The sequence below is a fragment of the Mercurialis annua genome, linkage group LG1-X (assembly GCF_937616625.2).
Source record: "Mercurialis annua linkage group LG1-X, ddMerAnnu1.2, whole genome shotgun sequence".
Lineage (NCBI taxonomy): Eukaryota > Viridiplantae > Streptophyta > Magnoliopsida > Malpighiales > Euphorbiaceae > Mercurialis > Mercurialis annua.
This window is the reverse complement of record NC_065570.1, coordinates 42,586,101-42,612,464: the sequence shown is the minus strand read 5'-3', so window position 1 is coordinate 42,612,464 and position 26,364 is coordinate 42,586,101. Positions and strand designations below refer to the sequence as shown.

Below are 26,364 nucleotides of genomic sequence, written 5' to 3'. Positions count from 1 at the left end.
AACTCCAATTACAAAAACACAATTCTACTCCACGAATACACCGACTAGCGCTGAAAATGAAATTAGTTACAATTTCATGATAGCTCTTAAAACCAACAATCCTGTAAACAACCAACACAAATTCCATTAAAAACAAGTGAAATAGATACATAAGTCACCTAATCAAATTGACATGTTAATAATAAGAAACAGTAAATAAAGTATAAAAATGAAACACTAAATGAAGTTGAAGGCTATCGAAAAATTTAATTATCAATCTTGATTCTTATATTTCCACTCTTGCCCTCTTAACCTTCAACCTGTCAAGTTCCAATTTGAACCTCTCTATCTAAGTTGGAGTCCAATTTCACTATGTCTGACCTGATTCATGACTATATATAAAATTCAACAGCTTGTTAAGCGGTCACCGCCACATGATCATCGAAAAGGTGTTGAGGAGTAGAGGTATTACATAAGGGTGAGAAGAAGGCTGTGGGGCAAGTTCACGGCGGAGATTCTCGACCCAACCTGTGTGAATTGAAGAACCCATAAACTAATTTTTATGGGTATATAAATTCAATGTGTGTAAAATAAAAAAATCCATAAACTAACAGTAAAACAAATTCAATGTGTATAGATTTACACTTTTTTTTCCTTTGTGGGTAATTTAATTACTTTAATTTATACTCCTAAAGCAAATTAACAAACCAGAATGTATTTTTATATGAACATTCAAAACTGAAGCAGCCACCATCCACACCAACTCCACCATATTTGCCGGTGGCACAACTGCAATTACAATCAGATTTGACATCGCAACCACATAACATATATTGCAATTAAAAGAAATCGCCGCCGACGAACCACCGCTGACGAACCGCTGCCGACGAACCATCACCGACCATGAATGTATATACAGTGTCCGCCATTATGCTTTGAAAGAAGAAGGAAATGAATTTATTATATGTAATACAAGGTGAGGGATAAAATAGGAAAATAAAAGTAAATGAGGTACACATGAAAATAGGTTTTTAAAATTGGGAGATTTCTGCAACAAAAAAAAAGATGGGTCACTAATATAAAGTTTTCAGATTTTGGGTGATTTGATGTAATTTTCTCTGTATAATTCCTTTATTTATTTGAAGAAAAAGAAAATAAAGAAGAGTAGATATATAAAGTTAAAGAGCATTTAGAAGTGAGGATGCAATAAATTGTGAAGTCTTGATCTCTAAAATATTCACCAAAAATGAATCTTTCTCAAGCGGCCGTTGGGCTTACCAGAGAAACTCTTGTTTATTCCGTCTTCTCCAATCCTTCTTCTTCAAATTCAAATTTCAAATCCCAACGGTCACTTTTCTTTTCTCAAAGCAAATCAAACATATCTTTATCATCAAATTCCAAAACAAGAACCCTTACCTGTTCTGCCGCCGATACTGATCAAATTTCGCCGGCGAAATCCCTCCGCTTGATTCTTGAATTGCCCGGTGTTCACCAAGGCCCTGCCTGTTACGATGCTCTCAGTGCTAAGCTCGTCGAGAGAGCCGGTTTTGATTACTGCTTCACCAGTGGTATCTATGTTTTTTTCTTTATCTTCTATTCCAGTTTGGTGTATATTTTATTAAAGGGTTTGCTGTTTTATAATTAGGATTTTCAATATCGGCTGCAAGATTGGCATTGCCTGATACTGGCTTTATTTCCTATGGGGAAATGGTGGATCAAGGACGGCTAATCACTCAAGCTGTCTCCATTCCTGTCATTGGGGATGGTGACAATGGCTATGGAAATGCCATGAATGTCAAAAGAACCATCAAAGGATATATAAAAGCTGGCTTTGCAGGAATTATTCTTGAAGATCAGGTTTCTATTACCTAACTTATGTTTCTACATTTTTTGCGTGTTCTTGTTACGTAACTTTTGTTTCTCCATTTTTTGCGTCTTGGTCTCCATGTTTCACGAACTTCATGGAAAATCTAGTGAATTTAGTCTCAATGTTGATAAATGTCTTAACAATTGAACTATTGAAGAACAAGGTGGTTTGTATTATTTGAAAGCTTTTGAACCAATAACAACTCTAGTTCATATGTTGACGGAAAGTAACTTCAAACTAAATTTTTTTCAATAAAAATGAATATAGAACTAAAAAGATTTATAATCAATGCACTTATTGTGATAGAGGAAGTGTTTGAGATAGCAATACTCCATTTGTGATCACCCTCTTAACAGGATTTGTTTATTAATTATATGAGCTGCCACTGCTATCTGTCTACTTTTATGTTGCTTATAAATCTGACCTTGTAAGGTTTCTCCGAAAGCTTGTGGTCATACACGTGGTAGGAAAGTGGTGTCTAGAGAAGAAGCAGTTATGCGAATAAAAGCAGCTGTTGATGCTCGAGAAGAAACTGGCTCAGACATTGTTATTGTTGCACGGTCTGATTCTCGACAAGCAATATCTTTTGAGGAAGCACTTTGGAGGTCAAGAGCTTTTGCTGATGCTGGAGCAGATGTTCTTTTTATCGATGCATTAGCTTCAAGAGAAGAGATGAAGGCATTCTGTGAAATTGCTCCCCAAGTTCCAAAAATGGTACAGTTTGTTTTCTTTGATATGATGCTAGCCTTTCCTTACTCTTCTATAAAAGGCTTAACTTTTAAATCAGTGTCACAATGAAATTCTCATTCCACAGCCAAAATAACAGTTCTGAGATGCAGTTTTGTGTTTGTATGTAGTCAAGTCATACCTCTTAGTATACTCTGAATCTGAGATCTTAAACTTATCCTGCTCTCTTCTTTCCTATGTTAGATCCTGGGTATAGATCGTTTGTGTCGTTTAGATGCTCACAAAATTAATCAAGTAACAGAGCTACTAAAACAAATTACAGATGTTTTCAAGTCTCTGGTTTTCATTACTTGTGTTCCTAATACTACATGTGCATTCCAAATGTTCATATTTTAAACAATGGTAGCCAGCTTATGCAAGTGAATCGTATTATATTTGTATGAAAATTGAATGGTACTAGAGAACTCCAAATCTACTAAGATAAGGAAACTTTGACAAGATTAAGTTGTATATTATGTTGGAAATGGTGGCACAATATTGCAATTCCTTTTGAGAATCATGTGCAGTAATGCATAATTTTGAAATCAGAATTTAGTTTCCTCTCAGCTAGGGAACTCAAGAAAACTGACACATTATGGTCCACTTTAGTTATTACCAGAAGAGCCCTATTGTAAATGGCTTAGAGCGTCATCTTGAGGGTAATAAGCTATGAAATTTGATTTGAGTACTTTTTGTTGGGCACCTTTGGAAAATGACAGACACTATGACAACCTCAAAAGTGTGTTGCTCTTTGAATAAGTTATTCCTTAAATTTTAATGGTTCCTTCGCAAAATTACATGCCGTGCTTTTAGAAAGCATCAACATTATTAAATAAAATGACATGGATAAGCATTCTTACCATCCTTACTAACAACAAAACTTTCATACATAAGGTTTGTACTTCGTAGATTTTTTTTTTCCGTAAGTTTAATGGCATTGGAAAATTTTAGTACTTTAATAAGCACTCCTAATAAATTTGTAAGCTTATGTGGAATGGTTGTCTAGCTGTTGTCATTACTTTGCGGAGCAGTGTACAGCTGCTTTATCAAGCCTTTTATGTTTCTTTGCAGGGAAATATGCTTGAAGGAGGGGGAAAAACACCCATACTTAACCCATTGGAACTTGAGGAGGTTGGATATAAACTTGTTGCTTACCCTCTTTCATTGATTGGGGTATCTATACAAGCAATGCAGGTAATATGTCTTCATCTCTAAGATATACAACGCGAACGAATAAATTACCATTTTCTTTTGAAAAGTAACTAGAGTTGCTCTAAAAACATTCACGAGCATACATATTTCTTATATTTTGAGTCTATGTTGGAGAAACTGTATTACCCTTAACTTCATATAGTAGTAAGATATGTGTTGATGTTATTCTTGTTATTCTCCAAGGAGAAAAGATATACAATCACTCTTAGTTTCTCTACTTGTTGATAATTTCTTTTAAATTGGGTGGTTAGAATTTTTTTTTCATAAATGATGCTCTGTTGTGAATCTTAATTACATAATAGGATATTGGTCATTTGGCAAGCCTGAAACCTTAAGCGCCCATTGGAGAAGTCCAGTATCTTAACATCGGAGAAGTTCAATATCTTAGCATTTTTCTTCACCTTTGCAGGACTCACTAAAAGCCATTAAAGGAGGAAGGATTCCACCACCTGGAAGCATGCCATCTTTTGAAGAAATAAAGGAGATTCTAGGTTTTAATGATTATTATGAAGAAGAGAAGCAGTATGCTACCAGCACTAATCAGATGCTTAGGCCGACAGGTGTGTTATTAATCAATCTCTGACACCATAAGCAACTCTATTCTCCTTGAATATTTTTCTAAAATATCTTTGTCTGCTAAGCTCACTTCAAAATTAGGATTTGACTGTTTTATGAGTCTCTTTTTGGTGGTAGTTGTCTTAGTTTGTGAACGCAATTGGTTGAAATTTGAATTTGTTAAAGTCTCCAACCAAATGCTTAAACTATCGTGTGGGCAGACCTATGTATAAAGAAAAAACAAACCTCGGGATCTTTACCTCATCATGGACAATGTGTGAAAACCTTATCTTTCATGTGTAGCTGGACCAAAAAAACATAAACATCTAGGTTTTGTGGATAGCCAAAAAGGGTGCCTCGGGTAATCCAATGATAAAAGCAGAGTCTTGAGTATGGAACTGAAGTGGACCAAATTACAAACCCAACCTGCAAGGTTATTGGTTTCAGAAGTTTATGTTCTACTTCGTAACTTCACTAAAAGATTATGTACTGAGCCTTGTGAACATTTTACATGTAATTTAAGTTCAGATATTCTTCCAGTTCCGACGTCAGACTTTATTCTCATTCTCAGGAAGTCATTTCAAACCAAGCTTTTGAAATTAGCTGCATATGTTATCTCCATTGTTTTCCTGCATCTAGTGCTACTATAAACTCGTTTTTTTCTAATTTGTTGTCTATCAACCCGCTAATGCAAAAGTTTTAAAGACAATAGATGTTGCCATTACCTGTTGCTAACTGTCATAATATAGGTTATTCACCAGCCAGCAGTAATATATATGGTATACAACAGAGTACTCCACAAGATACAGAACAGAGAAGTCAAAGTTCTCAGGATCCTGTTGTTGAAGTCATAACACCTGATGTATACAGTGGCTCTGGTGCAGATGGTTCAAGAGATCCCTTTTCTGGGATCTGGTCTCGGACATTGAGAGTCAAAATAACTGGAAAAGATGGATTTGAAAAACTTGATGTGAGGATTCCTGTGAGTATCTTTCCACTTCCGGTGCTGTTACAGATTTACAGTACTATTATGCATCTAGTATTTCCTCTGATAACTTGTCAAAATTGCTGCAAACTGCATTACAAAATAAGTCTAGAGACATTTCTCACACAAACTTTAATTAGCAACCCTTGTAGCCAAAACATTGCAGTCCATTTTGGTTATCCACTTGAGTGATGTGTATTACATATATTGTTATTTTAACAAGATTATGGCATGTCTGAGCACATTTATTATTAATTTACTTTATATTTAATGCATTGCTCTTATACAACTGGACCATTGTTGATGCCCTAATTGCTTAGATACCTAGAAGTCTTAAAAATTCCAAATGCGTGCCAGCATAGTTATTATAGCTTCTTCCTATATATATTCATGGCTAACTGTCGTATCGAATTTTAATATTTCTGATTAGTTGAAGTGTGCCACTATAGCTATTTCCTTCTAATATCTATCTTTTCCTTTTGCATATTGGCAGGCTGGATTTCTGGAAGGGATCACAAACATTGTTCCAGGTAAATCAACATCCAATAGAATCTTTCAAAAGGAATGTTTTAGATTAATTTTGTTGGAATGAATGATCATTTTGCTCATTTTTTAAAACAGCCTTAGGGGGTGTAAACATCAAAGAACTCTTGAATAATGCAGCTGGGGAATTCGGTGGCAAGTTATTATTGGATTTTAATGATACCATCGGCGACAGGATTCAAGTCTTCCTAGAATAAAGATTTCACAGATTTGATAGGAAAGGTACTTCTTCTGCTGCAATGAATAAGAACTGTTTCAAAACCAGGATTTTATTGCCTACTGAGTTTATTCAAACCAGGATACTAGTTAAAATGCAAAGGCTGTAGTTTGTATTGTAGCTAAGTTTAAAGTCAGAGACTCAGAGTCAAGCTGTAATTGTGAAATAAGTGAATAATTTGAGGCTCTTATTAATTGGTTATTATATCCAATCTGTTTTTATTGTTTTCAAATGGCTGCTGGGTGAAGAATTTTCATAGAAATTCGACGAAATGCGTGGTTGAATCTAAGTACTAGGAGTGTAACCGATCCGAGCTAACTTGTGAATTACTCGGTATTAACTCGAAATCTTATTGAAATTGATTCGGTGTTAGTTGATTTCAAACTATTGAAGCTAATTACTAAGTTGAGTTCGAGAATCACGAAGCTTGTGAGCATAATCGAGTTTTGGTTAATTTTTTTTTTTTTAAGAATATCCTTGCTTTTTTAATAGAAATTAATTTATAAATTTTTTAAGAGTCAAGTCAAACTCGATTCTTTATTATATTACGAGTCGAGTTTTGGTTTTTAAATTTTAAAGTCGTGTGAAACTTAAATTTTAAAGTCCGAGTCAAACTCAATTATGTTCCCAAATTTAAGGTTTATAATCTGCAGGATATTGGATTCTGCTGCGTACACTTTGAAGATCATACATTATAAATAGTAACTTCTTAATGTATATGCAGCCGAGACAGATCTTCAAACAATGTAAATTTAAGTAAAGCGACCCATTAGTTTACTTTGTGAAATTGTAAGAGTAAATATTCCAGCATAATATACGACCTCAGCAGCTTTTAATCCATCATTTTTAATTTTGCTCTCCTTAGGGACCTAATTGTTGAGTTAATTGGGATAGACAACATAAAGTGCTCGAATGAAAAACTGGAATAGAATTCAGGTCTAATCACTTAAAAATTCCCTACCTTTATTCCCTTTTGCAAATATATTCAGACGAATGAATTTTTCAATTTTACCCTTTTATGTTTTAATTGTACCCCAAATTTCAAAATTCTGTCAATTTAATTACTTTAAGGATGAAAAATTCAAAACAACTAAATAGAAGGGTATTATCATACTCTTTTTTATTTGAGAAAGTACAAACAAATCCTTAATCTTTTAAAATTTTCAAATAAGTCTTAAATGAATTATTGATTAAATTTTTAAATTTTATTAAAAATTAAATAAATTAAAACCAAATTATTAAAACCGCTTCCATTTCCATCACCGGCCCCGTATACCGGTTCCACCGCGACCCGCCGGAGACCGGAGTGGAGAAGGAGCTGCTGCTCCTCCTTCAGATCTGAGAAGGAGCGAGGAGCAGCAACTTCTTCTCAAACTGAGAAGGAGCTCAGAAGGAGCTGCGACGGGTCGGTGCAAACCCATCGTTTTTTTCCGGAAAAATGTCTTTTATTTTTTCCGTAAGTCGATTTCATGTAAAGGGTATTTTTTTAACGGTTTTGATTTTAAGAAGTTCTTGATAATTGATAAAAATTAAATAATAATTTTTTTTATTTTAGTGGGGGAGAAGGCTTTTTTATATCATTAATAATAGAGTTAGTTGCAAATTAAATCACGAACTTTAACCTAATTTGCAATTATAATACGAACTTTAAAACTTGGCAATGTCAGTAATCAACTTTCATTTTTTGGCAAATTGATACACCGACCAATCATGCAACGACACATGACGGTATATTACAATGTCCACGTCAGTGTTTTTTTAGATCGGCGTATTGATTTGCCAAAATTGCAAAGTTCGTTGATAACATTGCCAAGTTTGAAAGTTTATATTATAATTGCAAATTAGGTCAAAGTTGGTGAATTTATGTGCAATTAACCCTTAATAATATTAGCATTTAATTAGAATATATATAAAAATGAAGGACTATTTCAAACCTTTTTTCAAATAAAAAGAGGTTAATTTAATACTTTGGGGTACATTGAAACACAAAAGGGCAAAATATTGTAAAATTGAAAAAACTCGTATGTAAGGGTATAATTGCAAAAGGAGCTAAAGGTGAGGGGTTTTTGAGTGATTAAGCCTAGAATTTATAGGAAAATATAGTCACAAAAGAGGATGGAGAAGGAAAGGTCGACTTTTGTCCGGGGACGAAATAAGACAAAATAAAATAATCATTACTCGGGAAAGAAAGTATGGGGCAGATCCGTAAATCATTTTTTATCATCAAAATGCAAATTTCTCGTTGCTCGGAAAATGAGGATACATCCGCAATAATACAAGAATTATTATTACTCAATAATATAGTGTTGTGAGAATTGATAAGTGGTAAAAAATTGACAATGTTAATGCTAATATCATTCTGAAAACAGAGCCAGCTAATTAGAAAGATTTGCAAAGATTCTATAAAAGTTTAGTTACATGAAAATCCCCAAAACAACCGAATGTAATTAATACTTAAGATACATTTCATAGCTTTCCTTAAACAAGTGGGAAACAAACAAACTATAACGGTCATTAATCTGTGCTTCTCTTACTATAAATACGCCCCCAAAACACCACTTCTCCTCTTCAATTTCAGCTAATAATGGCTCTAAGAATAGGCTCCCGAAAGCAGAATTTCATGACTAAAATCTTGAGAGGTGACAAGCAGGCTCAAGCTGCAAGTTTCTTGAAGAGAGGTCCAACTTTGAAGAAGAAAGCACTCGAGCTTCAAACGTTATGTGATGTCTCCGTCGTCATCGTACGTTATGGTCCGGACGGGAGTCTTGACGTTTGGCCTGAGAATGAAGCACAGGTAAGAGATGTTGTTATGCGTTATAAAGGATTTGAACAAACAAGAAAAAAAGAGCGCAATCTTTTTGATTTCTTGGAGGACAAGAAAGCCAGACTTGTGAAGAAGAAAACCCAGTTGATGAAAACCAAACTACATGCAACTATCGACGCCTTGTCCGAACATGTTGATGGATTGTCGGGTCACGAATCGACTCGTTTTCTTGATTTTCTTGAAGAAAAGTCGAGGAGTTATCAAGAAAAGATAGCGTCTCTCGAGTTAGCAGCAAAACAAGTGAAAGCCGCTAATAACCCATCGCCGGTGTCATCTTTTGAATGGAAAACCCCATTGGAACAATTTCACAAACATGTTGTGTGCAATGAGAATCGTCGGCCTCAAGAAAACCGTTGCAGCGTCTCAGAGGATGGTTCAAATTTCTTCAATGGTGGTGTCACAAAGACTGAGGGTATTTATGGTAATAATGTGTTTGGAGGCAGCACCAACAGTTCTTGTTTTGGGGCAGTAAAAGCAGGACAAATTATGGAAGATTTTAATGATCTCAGATTATGGTGGGATGGTGAGATGGTTGGAATCTAATTTAGTGCAGTCGGGTAGATTTGGAAGCTTTTTTTTTTGTTTGGTACTAATTGGATGTTTATTAATTGCTACTGAGTTGAGTAACACGAGTTATGGAGTTATCTCTGGTTTTTGGAAATGTAAAAAACTGATTATTATATATAGATAAATAAAGCTTTTTCTTGTCTTCTACTTCTGTTATTGTAATGTTTCACCTGGATCGGATCTAGTTGAAAATTGGCTCCCAAAGACAAAGAAGGGGTTTTTTCCCAAATAATTGCCCTATAAAAACAATATTCCCAAATAGTGTCTCTTGCTTGAATCCGCAAGTATGACTTGCGGATTGACCCATGAATCCGCAAGTCTGACTTGCGGATTCAAGCAAGAAACCCTTAATCACCCGATTAAGGGTGATTAACCCTTAATCGAGTGATTAAGGGCTGACACCAATCATTGGGAGACAATTTTGTCTCCCAATGATTGGTGATTGGAATTAATGATTGGGCATTTAGTGCCCAATCATTAATCCCAATATATCAATTAAAAGAAATTAATTTATATATTATTCTATTTTAACAAATACCTACTAATTTAAAATTGATAAAAATATTAAACATTAAAAATTAAATACAAATTATAACATTTGTAATAATTTAAAATAACAATATTATTTTAAAATTGTTTACAAGTACTAAAACTAGTCACGATATCGAGCCGGTTTCCGCATGCGGGTTCTCATGTCATAACCCTGCTGAGTGCGTCGGTGACGTGAGGTATCAGTCACAGGGTTATAGTCGCCACTGTCACCCTCGTCACTGGTATCAGAATCGTCGTTGTCTTCTGAATCGTCACTGTCTTCGTCTGTAGGCTGGTGTGGTTGTTCAATAACCGGAGCTGGAGTAGTGTCTCGCAGATCCTGCGAGGTGATGTCCGGATACAGGGTAAAACTAGGAGGCGTAAAATGCTGAAACCGATCATTGGAAAACGGATCAGCAGACAGATCTGCACCAGAGCACCACGGCTCCGTAGTCGAGAAATACATCTGCGAAGGATCTTGAGCCTGAGGCGACCCAGAAGGTGGTACCTGATGTGACGATGACGCCTGTCCTGCAGTAGGTGCGGCGGGATAGTAGAACAACTGTTCAATGAAATCCGACTCTGTCGACGTACGCCATGGGACATCTGAATGCGTCGGCGGTGCAGGCCATGACTGATCTGACTCTGGCTGAGCCGGCGTACCTAGTGGAGTATATCCCATCTCTCCCAGATATGAATGGAAAGACGGAATCGGCGGCTGGCGAACCTGAATAATGAATTGATTAGATTTATAAACTGAAATAGAAGATTATAAATTACAAATATAATAAAATAGGTCGAACCTGTGAATCAGATGGCGCAAAAGGATCTCGAGTGTTGGCAAATGTCGTATGTCTAAAAGATGAGTCACTATACGGCATCGGCGCTGGGGGGACCTGAACAACGTAACTTATTAAATTGTAAACTAAAAATGTAAATTATAAATTAACTACAATAATAATAAAGTAACTCAAACCTGTGACTCAGATGGCCCTGGTCGATCCTGAGTGGTCGTAAAGGTCGTATCTCCAAAAAATGAGTCAACATACGGCATCGACGCAGGCGGGACCTGAAACTATAACATCGGGTAGCACTAAGCGTAAGAGCATAAAATACGAGTTAATCAAGTGAAATAGTATATTAAATTGTCTCAAACCTGTGGATATGATGCTTGGGGTGTCGCCCCGGAGGTTGACCCGTAATGTTGTCTTTCCCAGTAGTCCGGCTGCGGTATGTCTGAGGTACCCGCCACCTCCGTGTGAAAAAATAATGGCTCTGGGATAGGGTACACATGCTCTGGACGGGGCTGTGGAGGCATTCTGCGTGGCTGTCGACGCCGTCCTCTAATAGAGCTTAAATCGACCTGACAGGGAGGGAGCGGAGGCAGCTGGTATGGTTGGTCGGCTGGCTCAGGAGGGGGAAGTGTGACGTCCCTGCGATCCTCCATGGTAGCAAGCTGAGAACTTCGTGCACCAAACCTAATCCTGCGAGCGGCACTCGAACTGGCCTCCCCCGTAACATGGGTTCTCTCCTGCAAATCGCGCTGTGACAATATACAATAAACCGTCACTAATATTATTAATGAAAATTAATTAAATGTAAATAGTTTTAATTTACAAAATACGTACACTAGTGCCAGCCTCTGCACCCTGAAGTGTAATCCATCTCCGGCATCGACGCCTATACCAGTCCATGTACTGGGAATGGTAATGGGGTGGGTGCTGAAGCTGCCGGCCCTGAACTACAAACGCGTTTCTATTGTTCCAAAGTTGCACCCAGTAGTCCATCTCATATGTGAAGCTCGAGGAACCCCGGTAGCGGACGTTGTGAAGCTCCTCAGTCTGCAAGGGGGGCAACGGAATAGGCTGAACTAGGCCGAACTGCTGAAGCACCCTGTCTGGCTGGTGCCACTCCACAATGTTATAGTAAATGAGTGGGACTCGCGCACGCCAGAGATGTGCCCCATCGAGGTACTCTCGAGGGATCGAGCTGAGAATATCGTCAGAATATGGCTGCCAGTGGATCTGGACAATAAAATCGAACACACTGTCAAAATGTGGTTAATTATGTAAAATTAAACTGAAATAACTACAAAACTTACATCCTCGTATCGCAGGCCATCCAAAATTAATCTCACGGCATGGATGCTGTGCCTCGGGACTGCCCGACGATCCCTACGCCCGCCCCACCTGTTAAAAAATACATTGACGAATAAATACATTGATTTACAAAAACATTATAAATACTAGTAAGTACGCACCTGTCACCCAAAGGTAGATCCTCTGCTATTATTGGGGTCAGCAGTTGGGGTCGAAGTGGCCTCAGTCGCTCGAACGCCCATAGCTGTACAATCCACAGAGGACCTCCTATGTTACGTCGGCGTTTGTGCATCCGTGTGGTAATGCACATCTCGTGGTATAAATGGGCCAAAACTGCAGATCCCCAGCTGATAGTCCGTAAATCATGTAAATTTGCTAAAAGGGGTAAAATTCTCAAACCCAAATGACCACTGTTCAGGTCTGGGAAGCACAAAGTCTGTAGAGCAGCCCATAGGTACGCCCTAACCGCCCATTCAACATGTTCAGGTGTAGCATAGGCCGGTAAACTAGTAAACTCGCGGAACTCACTATACAGCCACCTGGACCCAACCCAAGATGTACCCTCTGACTGAGAAAGCTCTAACGGTCTCCCTAACAGGGCAACACCCCTATCCTGCCAGTCGTCCACCCTGTCTCCAGTCACAGCCGTCCCATCAATGGGGAGTCCAGTAAGGATTGCAATATCCTGCAAAGTGATCGTGCACTCCCCATCTGGAAACATGAATGTATGCGTCTCAGGCCTCCACCTCTCCACTAATGCTGTGATAATGGACATGTCGAGCCGATATTGTCGCATCCTGATGAAACCAGAGAGCCCTGTCCGGCGGACTCCTTCCTGGATGCGTGAATCTATCGAACCAAAGGAGGGCAACCCGTGACTTGTCCGCGAACCTAGGACACTTACGTCCTCCTGAAAGAAAAATTGTATACAAAGTCAGAGTTTCATTGAGCACATTACCAAATTAATATGGAAATAATAAAATAGCATTACTTACAGGGTGATCCCAAGTGTAAGACGATATGTGATTGTATTGTTGAGTCAGAAGTTCGTCATTTAAAGGTCCAGGCTGAAAGTACTCAGGCTGGTAGTGACCACCGGGGGCAGCCATTGCTGCAAAAAATATGGACATAATTGATATCATTAACTACATAAACATGCCACAAAGGGGATCTTCATTTTAAACAATCTGATTGTTGAAAATAATGACATTACATTAAGAAAAATAAATACATTAAATTAACAACAAATTAATGACATTACATAAAGGGAAAATCGTGAAATTACATGAAGGAAAAAAAACAACATTACATGAAAGGAAAATAATGACATTACATGGCAGATTATCATTTTAGGCATCTCTAATCCTATTAGTGCAAGTTCTGGCATTATGGCCCCTATTTCCACATTTACTACAAAAATTTGGGCTACGGTCCTCTCTATAAGTTTGATCCATTTCATTTCTAAACCGTTGATTTACTGGTCGTCCCTTCTTTCTAGCCCAGCCAGGATTTGGCACAAACGGGAGGTCGTTCGGTTTTATCCAACGCTCACGGTCACGTAATGAATGAAAAACGTGACTCCAAGCTTGGATTGCGTTTTGGTTCCGATAGTGCGACCCAATGTAGTCATGAGGGTTCAAATTCTCCTTTAAGCACACCGCCATAGCATGAGAGCAAGGCACCTTCAGCTGCTGAAACTTACCACACGTGCATTTTTTTTATGGAGGTTTACTGTATGGACATTTCCGCCGGCTTGATTATGATTATTCTTCTTAGTCACCACTTCACACGTCATTGTGGTCATGTCATACGGCTGGACAACATGAGTACGAGACTTGTCTCCTGCTTTTCGCAATATTTGGATGCAGATTGGCGTGTACTCAATGTTCTTGTCGATCAATGACTTATAAAATTTCCAACGGGAAATGTATTTTTCGACAAGCTTACGGAAAATAGCTTCAATCATTGCGGTGATAGGCAGCCCTCTGATATTCTTGAGCGTCGCATTAACAGACTCAGCATAATTTGTTGTCATCGCATTGTGACGTTGTCCGTTGACGTCATACGCCCTTGCCCACTGATTTTTCTTCAATACTTCCTTATTCATCAAATATTTATACCCATCAGGCGATTTGATCTTCATAATTTTCATATACCGTGTGAATTTTTTTTTCTGGTAAGCACGTCCTGTACATCGCCAAAAAATTAATAAAAACATTCAATTTTTCCATATTATCGCAATATACGAACATAGATTATTAAAGCGCAATGATTTTACCTGCTTTTTCTGCCAGTTTTTTCAAATCCTTATCTCTGAAATGAGTATTGAAATTACTCGCTAAATGCCTTATGCAAAACATGTGAGAAACACCCGCCCACTCCGGACGCTTCAAAACAGCTATTATTCCACCAGCGCGATCCGAAATAATTGCCACTTTTCTCTCCTTGATAACATGCTCCCGGAGATGACTCAAAAAATATTCATAGCTTGCTGCGCTCTCCGATTCGACAAGTGCAAAGGCAAGTGGCATTATGTGATTGTTTCCATCTATCGCCGATGCGATCAACAAGGTCATTGTGTATTTTCCATACAAATGAGTCCCGTCAACGAATAGCACAGGTTTCAAAAAAGCAAATCCAGCTGTCATCGGGTAGAAGGTCCAAAACATTCTGCGAAACATTCTCACTCGGGGATTTTGCGAGTGGTTTGTGTAAATTGGATCGCCTGTTTAATGGAATTTGAACATAATTAGAGACGGAACACAATTGTCTTGGCATGGACATAATAAAATACAGATTGTACTTAAAAATGTACCTTCTGCATGCCAGAATGATCCGGGATTTGTGACCTTCACATTGGCCATGAAGCTACAAACTTCGGCGAAAGAGTCCTTCCAGTTTTCGTAGGCGCTGCATATTGCCTTCTCCTTAGCTAACCAAGTTCTTTTATAGGTAGGCATTACAGAAAATCTTTCCCAAATACCAGCCATCAGCGTCTTGATGCGAATGTCGCGTTGTTCCAACACCAGGTCCTTGATAAATTCTACGATTTGATTAGACTTAAAGTTTCGATGGTCGCGACCTGTCATAAAATGATCGCACGTGTGTGGCCCTATATATTTTGTCAGGGTCCATGTATGATTTGCCTGTAGTTTGGTTGCTCGCAACCACCATCCGCAGATTTCGTTGTGTCGGCAAACAAACACGATTGTCTTGGGGGTAGTCCGATGAAACTGGTGCTCCTTCCCCATAGCGATTGAATAAGCGGTTGCACAGGTCTGAACAGCATCGCGACTTTTGAAGGTCATCCCCGTTTGAAACTCCATTCCTGGCTGCCAAGTAAAATTCGGGGTCTCACCCTCATTCAAGTCAACTACGAAATCGTCAACATTTACACGACTAACGTGTTCAGGGAGCTGCGACTGGTAATGAGTTTGTTCTCCCGAATTGGCCATTTCTAACTCGGCGTCGATGTCTCCTGCATCATCTTCGTTGCTCTCATAAAAGTGTTCGTCTTCATCTTCGTCACTGCTCCTTACTGACTCACTGTCCCACTCTGACTCGCTCGAATCGCTTAACTCCAAATTATCCAGCGAAATTTCAGTTCCACCCAAAATCCGGTACTCAACGTAGAACTCCATAATTCGTAGATTCGGACATCTCATAGATTCGGTTAGTATTCCAAATAAATGGTTATTGTCCTGCACTAAAAAGAGTGCGTACGAATCTACTTCACCCCTTACAAATTTAGGCAGTCTGAATAAAATTTGTGTAATCTCCACTTCTGAGTTAGTAGAGTTCGGTCCGCTACAAACTGCTCTTTTACAAATGTTAACCAATTCATCGAAATTCATTCGTTCACTGAGTGGCATCTCCACTCGACAACCACCGTGATATTCTACTCCACGGGGGGAGTTTACAATTTGCCCATCGAACCATATCAGAAAGGATACATTGAGTGTCGACATTACTACACATTTTTTTACAAAAAATTAATTATCTATATTTAATATTTGTCCATAAATTAAGATAACAATTTCAAATACAAAGCATCTTTTAATCACATTTTTCTAGCACTAAATAATTATAACAATTATTTCTAATATTTAACTAACAATATAAAAATGAGTTCACTTTTAACTATTATAATTTTTTAATATTTTTAAAAGTTAAATAAAATAGAAAAATTCTTCTAAAAATTACTAATCCCTAACATTTTACTAAAATGTAATTAATTTTTATTATTATCCATTATACTATTTCTTTAAATCATGCCATTTTTTTAAATTATACTTGATTCTAGTATTTTATTTAATAATGATAATACTTACTTACCATTTTACATTATAAATACTATATAATAAATCAATAAATTCACAAATAGGATTTTCTAATTTTTTTAAACATTAAACTAACATACTAAAATTTTGTTTATTATTTGACTAATTTTTAATTTTAATATTCACAGTTATAATAAATACTCTAAAAATATCAATTGAAATTAATTATTAACATCTAATTAACAATTTATATTTAAATTAAAATAAAATATTTACTAACCTCTTGTAGTCCACAAGCAATAATACACTATCCGTTATTAACGCCTAGCTCCGATACGCTGTCCGTCGTTAACGCCTAGCTCCGATACGTTGTTAATTCCTAGCTCCGATATTTGTAAATTATAGAATTGTAAATTTAAATCAAAAAATTAAAAAGGTTTTTAAAAAAAAAAAATAAATAAGATGGGTGTGGCATCCGGGTGTGCTGAAAATGCACACCCGGGCTGCTTATATAGCTAAATGTATCCGCAAGTCATACTTGCGGATACATTTAGTCTGATTCCCATGCGGGAATCATAACTGATTCCCTGTGGGAATCAGTTTGACCCTTGACTCGTCAGGGGTCAAACTGATTCCCACAGGGAATCAGTTAATGACCTCCTTAATGGTAATTAAGGAGGTTTTTGCTTGAATCCGCAAGTATGACTTGCGAATTCAAGCGGGAGGCACTAAATGGGAAATTCTTTTTTAAGTAGGAATTATTTGGGAAAAAACCCGACAAAGAAGTAACATAAAACTCTCAATACAGGTTCATTTAGCCCCTTAATTTGGCATAAAATTATAAATCAAGCACAAACTCATACTTTTGGACAAAAACACACTAATTGGTTAATTTCGCTTATTTTACCCCGTTAACTCAGGTGGCAAAACAATAATTGCGGCTGAAATGGCAACAAACTATTGAACTATATTAAATTTAAGGGGTAAAATTAGTTAAACTCCTTTTTAAAGGAGTTTTTGTCCAAAATGTTTGTTTTAGAGGTGTTTTGCTCAAACAATTGGCCTCATTTGATACTAATTCCAAATTTAAAGTGGCAAAATGAATCTTTGTTGAGCATACATTGCAACTAGAAAAACAACTGCTAGACATGGAAGCACAACAACTAAGAAACTGTTGGGTAAATGAATTATCAGATTTATTGTGTTTTCGAATAGCCAAACGTATCAAAGATATCTGACATATTACAAAAAATATATATATGTGAAAACAAAAAATATATGGCAAATTTGACAACCTGAGAAAGGTTATCCTCACATATTACAAATTCACAATAGCTGAAATCAGCAATGCACCTACAACTCTTCTGGACCGAAATGAACAATACTGCAAGGAAGCACTGCTATGCAAACATTTCAACAAATTACAACAATGAATCAAAAACACATCTTTCAACCCCACGTCGGACTAGCAAGCGTATTCAATTGCGCAACGTTGGTTTTGCTATGACATCTCTTGACCTTGCAAAGGCAGCTTAGTTTGTATTCACTATTTATCTTCCATTGCCACAATTTCATCGATACCCACCACCATATGGTTGTTGCGTGTAACCACCTGTACCCATCATGGGGTTATAACCGCCAGGAGCGGTAGACCCAGGAGGTGGCATTTGACCGCCTTGTCCCATCCCCATTCCCATATTCATGCCCATGTTCATTCCCATGGGTTGATTCATGCCTCCACCATAAGCTCCCATGGCCATGCCTGAGACGGGACCTCCGCCCATACCCATTCCCATGTTCATACCTCCGCCCATTCCCATGCCGGGATTCATCATAGGATTTGGAGGAGCCCTGAGAACACTTGCACCTGCTCGGCCAACCCCAGAACCAGATCCCATAGCTTTACCCATGTTGATAGTAGATGTAGCAGGAGCTGCTGTTGGTTTTTCCATTCTCTTTTCTTTGCGGTTAATGGCGTCAAAATCTATTCCAATATCTGACAATGGATTGATTTTAGCTGCACATACAAAGCCCATGATGTCAAATATCCCAATGAAGATAATATTAATTGATTGATTACGAACGACCATAAAAAATAGCACTAGACTAGAATAATGTCGAGTACTCACATCCAGAAATGTTTAAATTGACAAGTCCTCTGCTCAGTGTATCTGCCCAAACCGTTGATTTGGTCTCAAATTTTTCCTTAGATGGTTGTGGGACAACAGCAAGTGATCCCGATGAAGATGGAATTCCCGGCTGAGAAGCCATAGAAGTTTTTGGTCCCTGTGAATATAAGTTACCCAGCATATCATTACTAGGTTGAGTAGCATATCCAACTGGATTTTGATAGCCGACTTGTGAAACTGGAGCAGCAAAACCCGGTTGTGGCATGAAGTTTCCATTGTTGAAATGTGGATTCGGAGTTGGTGCAGAATGCTGAGCATTTTGTGAGACAACCAGAGCAGTAGATCCCGGCTGTGGGAGAAAGCTTCCATTGTTAAACTGCGGATTCGGTGCGGTAACAGAACCGTGCGTAGGGATGAAGTTTCCGCTCTGGAATTGTGGGGCTTGGGCTGAGGAAACTACTTGATTTCCATTGTTGAATTGTGTTCCGGGTCCAGCTGGAGTTTGTGGAGCCATGTGTGAAGAGAAAGGAGCTGTATGTGGAAGGAAATTTCCACTGCCAAATTGTGAGGCATGAGGACCCATGTGTGGAGCTACTGGTGCACCAGATCCTGCCTGTACATTGTAGTTCCCATATACACTGGAACCTGGCTCAGGCTGGCCAGCCAGAGCTGGAAAACCGGTATGTGCGGCTACAGCAAGTGAAGGCCCAGTGGGTGGAAGGATGTCTGCCAGAATATCAGTTTCATCATGTGAAGTTGACAGCTCTTGTGGCATAAACTGTGAATTAGTGGGGGTTGGTTGGACATTAGGAGTCGAATATGTCAAGCCAGACAAAGTGTTCCCAAAGCCAAAGTCATTTGGCACCGTGGAGGGTATTTCAGCACTTTGAGAGAGAGTAGGCTGGAAAACAGCTCCGGATGTGGAAGTCTGCGTTTGTGCTGACATGGTATCGTTAGCGGAAGGAATAGCCTTGAAAGGAGAGTCACCAAATGGATCTTCAAAAGACTGCGCCAAGAACACACTTGCATTATAATTGTGCATCTAAGATGCCAAAATTATCTCATCATGATAGAAATAAGCAAGTCAAAATTAGAACAAGTTTTAAGTTTTAACTTGGCAAATAGACAGAACCAGCAACTCGCAGTAAGACACCAGAATGATCTACATGTGTAAAGGATATCATCCGTGGTTCCTTTTAATTAAAAACCAATCAAAAGCAGAATAGTGGTATCAAACATTGCAGAAATGTGGCAGGCAAATACCACTTTTTTTCAGGCATCTCATAGAAATGAACATAATCAAATAAACCTAAAGAATAAGTATGAGATCTTGGATGTTAATTATCTTTTTTCTTTTAGGGTACCATTTTATGACACATTAGCATCCAATATACAGAAAAATCTTCAAAATTATGAAATGGACAAATGGAAAGAAATCCTACAAAAAGATAAATAAGTCTATATCATAAGCAACATACAACACGGAATACTCTTAGGGTCCCTCAAACCTTCCGTACATGAATTCCATGTAAGGTATTTGATTTTACAAATTAGCATATTGTGTGTACCTGATTCATAGCATTAGAAGCTGGTTGTGTTGCAGCAAATGTGGATCCAGGAAAGTTTGTCTGAGGATCGACTTCGGATGTGCTTGCATATTGAACTGGCATGATGGCCAATGGATTTTCAGCAAATGAATCTGATAGAGAACCAAGTAAATCCATTTCAGCGTTGTTTGAGGCAGTACTAACAGCTGGAGCAGGAGCAACTGTAGTAGCGAAAGCAGCTGTGGAAAAAGCAATAAACCATGAGTTCACAGTCAAGGTGGAAGTTTAAACAAGAGTAGAATCAAGGCATATTTATCTCCTCCACTTAACTTCCACAGAGCAAAATCAAACACAATATTACCATAACACTTCGAACACCACTCCAATCAATTTTTCCTTCCATTCCCAGCCAGCTACCCCATATCCAGGCCAGCAACCATAACAATAATGGCCAATTACATATTTACCCATAACTTTAATAAGTGTAACCATATTTATTATAGGAAGCCTTCTATTTCCCACTGTTAAGCATAGTCATGTTAAATTGATTCCAACATCAGAGAATCAACTTGCCACCTCAAAAACATGCATGGAACAGGCCTCAGTAATAGAATGAATTGCACGAATAATTAATCAAAATGATGAAATAGTCTCCTAAGAGTATACATCAGCAAGGCAGCAAGAGAACTTTATTGCACATTTCAAACCTCTAATAGAAAGGTCGAGAAATTAACAGATATAAGGTTTGATGATTTCGTACAATTTATGTAGAGCAGAAGCGAACGCGTCGAAATGGAAAACAGTGAAATGATATTATTTAATAAGAGTAGGTCATAAAAATAGAGTTTCGGAGTTCTAGAAGAGTTTTCAAAAACAGAAACAAAATGCCGAAATGTAGGATTTCAGAGTTTCTGTGCAACATAGCTTACAATTAGTTCAAAGGCTATGCTCAACATAAACAATAATACACATGCAACACTCATAACTTTGAAGGATGATTTTGATGATGATAAGCAATGAGATATACTCGTGATTTATTAAAGATGTTGTCAAATACTCGAATGGCATTAGCAAAGCACTTTTTTGAATACCTGAACCAGGGCCACGTGGATCAAATTCATCAGCCATGCCGACTTCCTGGCTTAATGAAGATGCAGATGTACCCAAAGCAGCGGCTGCTTGACTTGGATTACTGCTTGCAGCTGGAGAGACAGCTCTAGGAGGCGGCAGAGGAGAAACTCCAGGAACAGATGCTGCTGAAGTTTCCCCAGTCCTGTAATAAAGACATTGATCCAAAATAACAAAATGAGCATTTCATTGAGCATGATTAAATCTCGATGCATTTGTATGGTTTAAAATTTGATACCTTTCATTGTGAGCAGGACTTCGAGATTCATTTACTGCTTCTTCATAGCTAGGGGGCACGATGTTTTGTTCAGAAAATTTTCGCTCAAGCCGCTTGGCAATGCTGAGATATATAAGACATTGCAATTCAGAAGAAAAAAATACACCAGAAATGTTGAATGCGACCATTAAACACTTACCTTCCATCCTGAGATTGATCATCAGCCTTAGCACCACTACCACTGCAGAAAAATGAAGCAAAATACTACAGTTAAGTAATGGTATGATAGAGACGACATGCTCAGCATACTGCAGATATTCCGTCACACATTAGCATCATCTTCTAAAAGTAGCTCTTATCTAATAAACAATACCATTACACTCAAGTTCAGACCTAGTCACTCTGTAAAAATAGCTGAAACCTCTAAATCCCTGTAATCCAGTGTTCAAAAATTTCTATTTTCGTTTCATCTACATAATCTAGTAATTTCTTACTTAATGACATCTTTAAACCTTCATATGCGTAACTCAAAAAGGCATTCCATCATATCCATTTATCAGCAAAAGACAAACCTCCAGGTCATTTGAAAAAATAAGCATTAACATTGCAACGAACAGAAACTCTTCCCCTAATTTGGCATCTATCAAATAAGAGAAACTTCTTAAAATTAAATTAAAATCATCTAGGCTCTCTAATATGGCAATACATGGCAGTCCAATCCAATGACATAATACTTGCACCCTTTCTAGAAGTTTCATTTGCGCTTTCAAATAAGGAAACACAAATATCAAAATAGGATATATTTGACTTCCTAACATGGCTGATATCTGAAAATAAATAGCCTGTAGGTAACAATTTTTTCTGTTGGGCAATGATATCAAAATAATTGAGCTATGAAGGCCCATATAGTTATAAATGATCATTTAGAAAAGTAGACACAGTACCGAGATGATTGGCCGTCATCATCAAAACCACGATCAGAGCTCCTGCCTCTTGAGCCATAATCATCAATACTTCGACTTCTTCCCCGGTATTCATCGTCTCGGTAACTATCTCTGCTGTAACGGTCTTCACTATCTCTTCCATAACGATCTCCATCACGACTATAGGAGTCCCCATATCTACCATTTCTATCTTCATCCTTGTAGCTGTATTCTCGTTCTCTTCCATAGCCATTTCTATCTTCATCTTTGCTTCCATAGCGACCTTCAGAACGGTCATCATCATATCTGTCAACATTGGAACCTGGCCTGTACATTCCACCAGCTGATGTATTGCGAAACCTATCAAAATTCGAAAGTTACAATCTAAAGGAAAAAAACTCTTCGCTGTGGTGTTATAATTCCATTCACTTGTGTTCTTTTATCTCTGGCAGAGATCATGTAGTACTAAATTGCACAAATGAAATGAGAACCATATTGTAAATGTCATAAATTGGAAAAGGCTTAAAACCTCCTCGTGATAAATTGGCAATGCGAAACAAAACAAGATCTTTCACAAAGAAAATATATCAATGAGACAGTAGACTACTTGGAACTTGGAAGAATATGAACTCACTTTTCCCGATTAGAAGCAGCCTTTTGTCTAACTTCAATTATCCTTTCTTTATCATTTACCAGGACCACAAGACTCTGAGATTTCTTTCTGACATTGCTACCCTGGTCTCTTCCACTTGAATCAATATATTGGAAATCAGACAAGGTCTATAATACGAGAAAAGAAGAATATTAGTATAGCGCTCTGGCAAATGCTATGCATACAAATAAACATTTTAAAGTTCTGAAACTGCACTAAAGAGCATGAAAATTACCGATATTTGATATGCATGCTCCCTTATTTCATCTATGACACGCTCTGATCCATGAGCAACCAGATATTCTAGAACGGTCAAACCCTGAAGGCAGGACAAGTATGCAGTTAGTTTTACAATTCAATGCTGGAAAGAACAGTGACACATGTCAATTGTGGAATGTAACAATATTGACTAATGAACATTCTGCATCATGAACCTAAAGAGCTTTTTTCACAAATGCCAATGGAGTTGCCTGAAGGATATATTATATAGCAACATGCAGAAGACTAAGTGTCTAAATGGTATTGAGTTAGCACCCTATAAAATCATTTTTTTAAGTTAAACATAAAATCTCCTCACTGCTCAGCGAAAGTATTGAACGGAGGTGTAACACTGTTCAGCTTTAAGCTTCATGTAATGCAAAACATAATACTCTAAACTCATACGCCCCTGCAGGAAAAAGAAATGCATAGGGGGGGAAATACAGACCTTGTAGACATGCCGCCAATTCTTTCCAGTATCATTTAACCGCTTCCAGATTACTGCCATAATCATCTGATACTCATGACTGCATGGAAAAATTAAAAAAATTATTTCTTTGTAATAAAGTAGAAAACAAAAAGTGTGTGAAATAATCCAGCTTACTAATTTCTCGTGGCCTGTGCAATATCGGCTAGGAGACTTCCATGAGGACCCCAGGGCTCATTACTAGTAGCATCAAGAACCTGAAAGAAAATAAACAAGAATAATTTAAAAGAGCGTCGAGCAGTAATCGACATCTCTATCAGTGCACAGGAGGGGCCGTCATCGGAGAGCCATAAAGAAATCCCCTCTTCCGCTTAAGGAACCAAATATAGGTTCTTGAGAACATTTACATTCATTTATACATTTCAATAAAGTATTTAGCTTGTGAGAAGTCAAATGGCATTACAAGTGAATACAACCTTAATCCAGTTTACAAGCAGTGATGTAACTACTCAATTGCAGAAAGAACTTGTAGAGAACACTTTACCTTCTGTTCTACTCCAGGAACTTTAAGCACTTTCTTATTTACCTCTCTTTTACTGCAACAAAACAGTAAAGAGAAAAACCATCAGATATATATGAAGTTATATGCCGAAATTGTTCACAGTTTAACTGATCCAAATTTGTACAGTTCTAAATCAGAAGAATCTCTGCCACCACCAATTTCTTTATAAAACACCTTACATTAAAAATCACGAGCAGATAGTAACTCATAAAATAATTGTATACTTACATGTCCCTAAAAGTTTGATCAAACACCTTCTTCATTGAGAGATGGCCGTGTGGATCACAAAATCCAATTCAAAGACGCCTTCTGTGCACTGTTCCAATGAAAGCCTTAGATTTTCATAATAGAACCATGTTTTTAAACAAAAGCATATAGCAAACAGAAATGTGAAGAAAACAAAAAACAAAAAACTTTAAAGACTAATAAGATTTGATAGAATACATCCCATTTGCAAGGAAGAATAAAATCCTTTTTTATCTACAATCCCAACAAATTGGACAGCATCCTAATGATTCAGCTATTAATCTTTACAATAGATCAAAAATCAACAGCCACCTTAATAAATGAAATGCTTTACATTAAACATAAATGAATGAACTAAGCAGCTTAAAATCCAGAAACCTAAAATAGAAAGAATTAATAACAAAAAGGGCATAATTCAAATCAAGCAATTGAGGTAAAACTGGAGCTGGGGTTTCCTTCAAAGATCAAATCCAATCAAAGCATACAGAAACAAAATTAGAGAGATCCAAAATGAAGAAGCAAAAACAAACCCGATAGATCTAGTGCTGACAAAACAAGATCAGAATCGAAAAATGAAGGCCCAGATCTGATCTTGTTCAATTCTGCGTGCTGCTGATAGAGAAGAAAAAAACAGAAAAAAATGGTAATATTATTAGAGAGAGAGAGAGAGAGAAGAATTGAAGGAGAAAACGGAACAAAGCGCGTAATTTGCTCTTGATTAATAAAATCGCTATTCTTATTCTGAGTGTAATAATTAAAATTTAAGTATTCTTTGAATAGTAAAAGATATTTCCGAAGAACATCATTTGTGTTTTTGTTGTTAATGTCGTTGCTGTTGCGGTAGCTGCATAGGTGTTTGGTGCTTTCTTCTTCTTTCATAAATAACCGCTTTGGCCCCTCATGTTTTCCGCAAGGTGCATATTGCCACTTCCTCTATTTTTCAGCTTTACTTATATTTTAAAGGCCTAATGCCTTCAAAAAATCCGACCTTTTAGCCCTTTTTTAAATCCTATCTCGTCGTTGAAAACTAATTAATTTTACTTTATTTTGCATTTTATTGTATCAGTTGTACCCTAATATTTTGATTTTTGTTAATTTTTTTACTTAAATGATGAAATCATTCAATTAACAAAGTTTAAAGATAAAATTAAATTCATTTTCATTTAAAAAAATACAAATAAATCCTTTATTTTTAAAAAGTAACTAAAAACTATAATCAAATTAAAACTAAATAAATTTTAAGCATACACAATTAATATATGTTAGATATGGAGAACGTTTTTAATTTTTTTTTCCAAATGAAAAAGACGGCAATTTAATATTTCAGGATACAATTGAAACACAAAAATGCGAAATAGGATAAAATTGGTGATTTTTCAACGTCAAAGTAGAACTAAAATGCGCTAAAAAATCGGAGTTTTTTTAAGGCATCCGGCCTATTTTAAACTGATAATTACTTGAACTCTTCAAAATTGAGAACGGATCGATAATGTTATATATGATGTTACATTTATTTTGTTTCAAAATGGAGAATAATTTGGTAAGTTAATTAGTTAAAGTGATACTAATGAGTTATAACTCAAACAGTATAAGTGATAGGCAGTAATTTGCTAGGCCGTGGTTTCTCCCACAAGCGCTCCCACCCTCTAATTATAAAAAAGAAATAAATTAGTTAAGTGATGCTGAATTTGTTTTAGTTCATATTAAAGTGGCCATTAACGGTGTGCATCAATCTGATTTGATAAAACAAAATAGCTGTAAAAAAGCCAAAGTGATTTAATTAATTTGGTTTGAGTTATTTTAAAGTGTTAATTGCAATTTAAATTATGAATTTTAGCATAATTTGTAATTACAATATAAATTTTAAAATTTAATAATGTCGGATACCAA

The 26,364-nt window shown here is 37.1% G+C and overlaps 6 protein-coding genes across 8 annotated transcripts; 2 read left to right on the top strand and 4 right to left on the bottom strand.

Moving 5' to 3' along the window:
• Positions 1–1,159: 1,159 nt before the first annotated feature.
• Positions 1,160–6,316, top strand: LOC126665432 (uncharacterized). Of its 3 annotated transcripts, none has more exons than XM_050358251.2 (8): positions 1,160–1,547; positions 1,625–1,836; positions 2,279–2,560; positions 3,644–3,766; positions 4,194–4,344; positions 5,224–5,321; positions 5,818–5,854; positions 5,946–6,316. In XM_050358251.2, the coding sequence occupies exons 1-8, from the start codon at positions 1,226–1,228 to the stop codon at positions 6,062–6,064; spliced, it is 1,344 nt and encodes a 447-aa protein (XP_050214208.1). In that variant the 5' UTR covers positions 1,160–1,225; the 3' UTR covers positions 6,065–6,316. The 3 variants fall into 3 exon arrangements, with proteins under 3 accessions (XP_050214208.1, XP_050214206.1, XP_050214205.1); XM_050358249.2 differs by having other exon boundaries at positions 5,101–5,321; XM_050358248.2 differs by having other exon boundaries at positions 1,161–1,547; positions 5,089–5,321.
• Positions 6,317–8,447: 2,131 nt separating this feature from the next.
• Positions 8,448–9,622, top strand: LOC126664664 (agamous-like MADS-box protein AGL81). The gene has a single exon (XM_050357171.2). It carries the CDS (start codon positions 8,669–8,671, stop codon positions 9,449–9,451), a length of 783 nt encoding a protein of 260 aa, XP_050213128.1. The 5' UTR covers positions 8,448–8,668; the 3' UTR covers positions 9,452–9,622.
• A 395-nt stretch (positions 9,623–10,017) lies between these two features.
• LOC130015691 (uncharacterized) lies at positions 10,018–10,902 on the bottom strand. Its single transcript, XM_056106339.1, has 2 exons — positions 10,810–10,902; positions 10,018–10,733 (listed from the first exon to the last, which is right to left on the bottom strand). Exons 1-2 carry the CDS (start codon positions 10,885–10,887, stop codon positions 10,128–10,130), a joined length of 684 nt encoding a protein of 227 aa, XP_055962314.1. The 5' UTR covers positions 10,888–10,902; the 3' UTR covers positions 10,018–10,127.
• A 4-nt stretch (positions 10,903–10,906) lies between these two features.
• On the bottom strand, positions 10,907–16,964 carry LOC126666032 (serine/threonine-protein phosphatase 7 long form homolog). Its single transcript, XM_050358977.2, has 7 exons — positions 16,666–16,964; positions 13,101–13,216; positions 12,267–13,015; positions 12,108–12,195; positions 11,635–12,030; positions 11,163–11,549; positions 10,907–11,081 (listed from the first exon to the last, which is right to left on the bottom strand). Exons 2-7 carry the CDS (start codon positions 13,212–13,214, stop codon positions 10,977–10,979), a joined length of 1,839 nt encoding a protein of 612 aa, XP_050214934.2. The 5' UTR covers positions 13,215–13,216; positions 16,666–16,964; the 3' UTR covers positions 10,907–10,976.
• Positions 13,348–15,004, bottom strand: LOC126666031 (uncharacterized). Its single transcript, XM_050358976.2, has 3 exons — positions 14,921–15,004; positions 14,384–14,830; positions 13,348–14,292 (listed from the first exon to the last, which is right to left on the bottom strand). The coding sequence occupies exons 1-3, from the start codon at positions 14,967–14,969 to the stop codon at positions 13,790–13,792; spliced, it is 999 nt and encodes a 332-aa protein (XP_050214933.2). The 5' UTR covers positions 14,970–15,004; the 3' UTR covers positions 13,348–13,789.
• A 595-nt stretch (positions 16,965–17,559) lies between the features above and the next one.
• Positions 17,560–25,298, bottom strand: LOC126681330 (clathrin interactor EPSIN 2-like). Its single transcript, XM_050376875.2, has 14 exons — positions 25,005–25,298; positions 24,457–24,544; positions 24,211–24,262; positions 23,844–23,923; positions 23,688–23,766; positions 23,217–23,300; positions 22,964–23,109; positions 22,351–22,689; positions 21,606–21,647; positions 21,428–21,529; positions 21,153–21,334; positions 20,083–20,300; positions 18,515–19,520; positions 17,560–18,402 (listed from the first exon to the last, which is right to left on the bottom strand). Exons 2-14 carry the CDS (start codon positions 24,489–24,491, stop codon positions 17,957–17,959), a joined length of 2,811 nt encoding a protein of 936 aa, XP_050232832.1. The 5' UTR covers positions 24,492–24,544; positions 25,005–25,298; the 3' UTR covers positions 17,560–17,956.
• Positions 25,299–26,364: the final 1,066 nt, after the last annotated feature.

Coding starts and splice junctions, on each gene's coding strand:
- LOC126665432 (XM_050358248.2), top strand. CDS start 1,226: ATGAATCTTTCTCAAGCGGCCGTTGGGCTTACCAGAGAAACTCTTGTT. Junction 5,322..5,817: donor AACTTGATGTGAGGATTCCT/GTGAGTATCTTT, acceptor GCATATTGGCAG/GCTGGATTTCTGGAAGGGAT. Junction 5,855..5,945: donor GATCACAAACATTGTTCCAG/GTAAATCAACAT, acceptor TTTTTAAAACAG/CCTTAGGGGGTGTAAACATC.
- LOC126664664 (XM_050357171.2), top strand. CDS start 8,669: ATGGCTCTAAGAATAGGCTCCCGAAAGCAGAATTTCATGACTAAAATC.
- LOC130015691 (XM_056106339.1), bottom strand. CDS start 10,887: ATGCCGTATAGTGACTCATCTTTTAGACATACGACATTTGCCAACACT. Junction 10,734..10,809: donor TTGCGCCATCTGATTCACAG/GTTCGACCTATT, acceptor TTCATTATTCAG/GTTCGCCAGCCGCCGATTCC.
- LOC126666032 (XM_050358977.2), bottom strand. CDS start 13,214: ATGGCTGCCCCCGGTGGTCACTACCAGCCTGAGTACTTTCAGCCTGGA. Junction 12,031..12,107: donor ATGGCCTGCGATACGAGGAT/GTAAGTTTTGTA, acceptor TTTATTGTCCAG/ATCCACTGGCAGCCATATTC. Junction 11,082..11,162: donor CCCAAGCATCATATCCACAG/GTTTGAGACAAT, acceptor CCGATGTTATAG/TTTCAGGTCCCGCCTGCGTC.
- LOC126666031 (XM_050358976.2), bottom strand. CDS start 14,969: ATGGCCAATGTGAAGGTCACAAATCCCGGATCATTCTGGCATGCAGAA. Junction 14,831..14,920: donor ATCATTCTGGCATGCAGAAG/GTACATTTTTAA, acceptor TCCATTAAACAG/GCGATCCAATTTACACAAAC. Junction 14,293..14,383: donor AAAACTGGCAGAAAAAGCAG/GTAAAATCATTG, acceptor GGCGATGTACAG/GACGTGCTTACCAGAAAAAA.
- LOC126681330 (XM_050376875.2), bottom strand. CDS start 24,491: ATGAAGAAGGTGTTTGATCAAACTTTTAGGGACAT. Junction 23,110..23,216: donor AGCATGCATATCAAATATCG/GTAATTTTCATG, acceptor CTCGTATTATAG/ACCTTGTCTGATTTCCAATA. Junction 21,530..21,605: donor GATCAATCTCAGGATGGAAG/GTAAGTGTTTAA, acceptor TATATATCTCAG/CATTGCCAAGCGGCTTGAGC.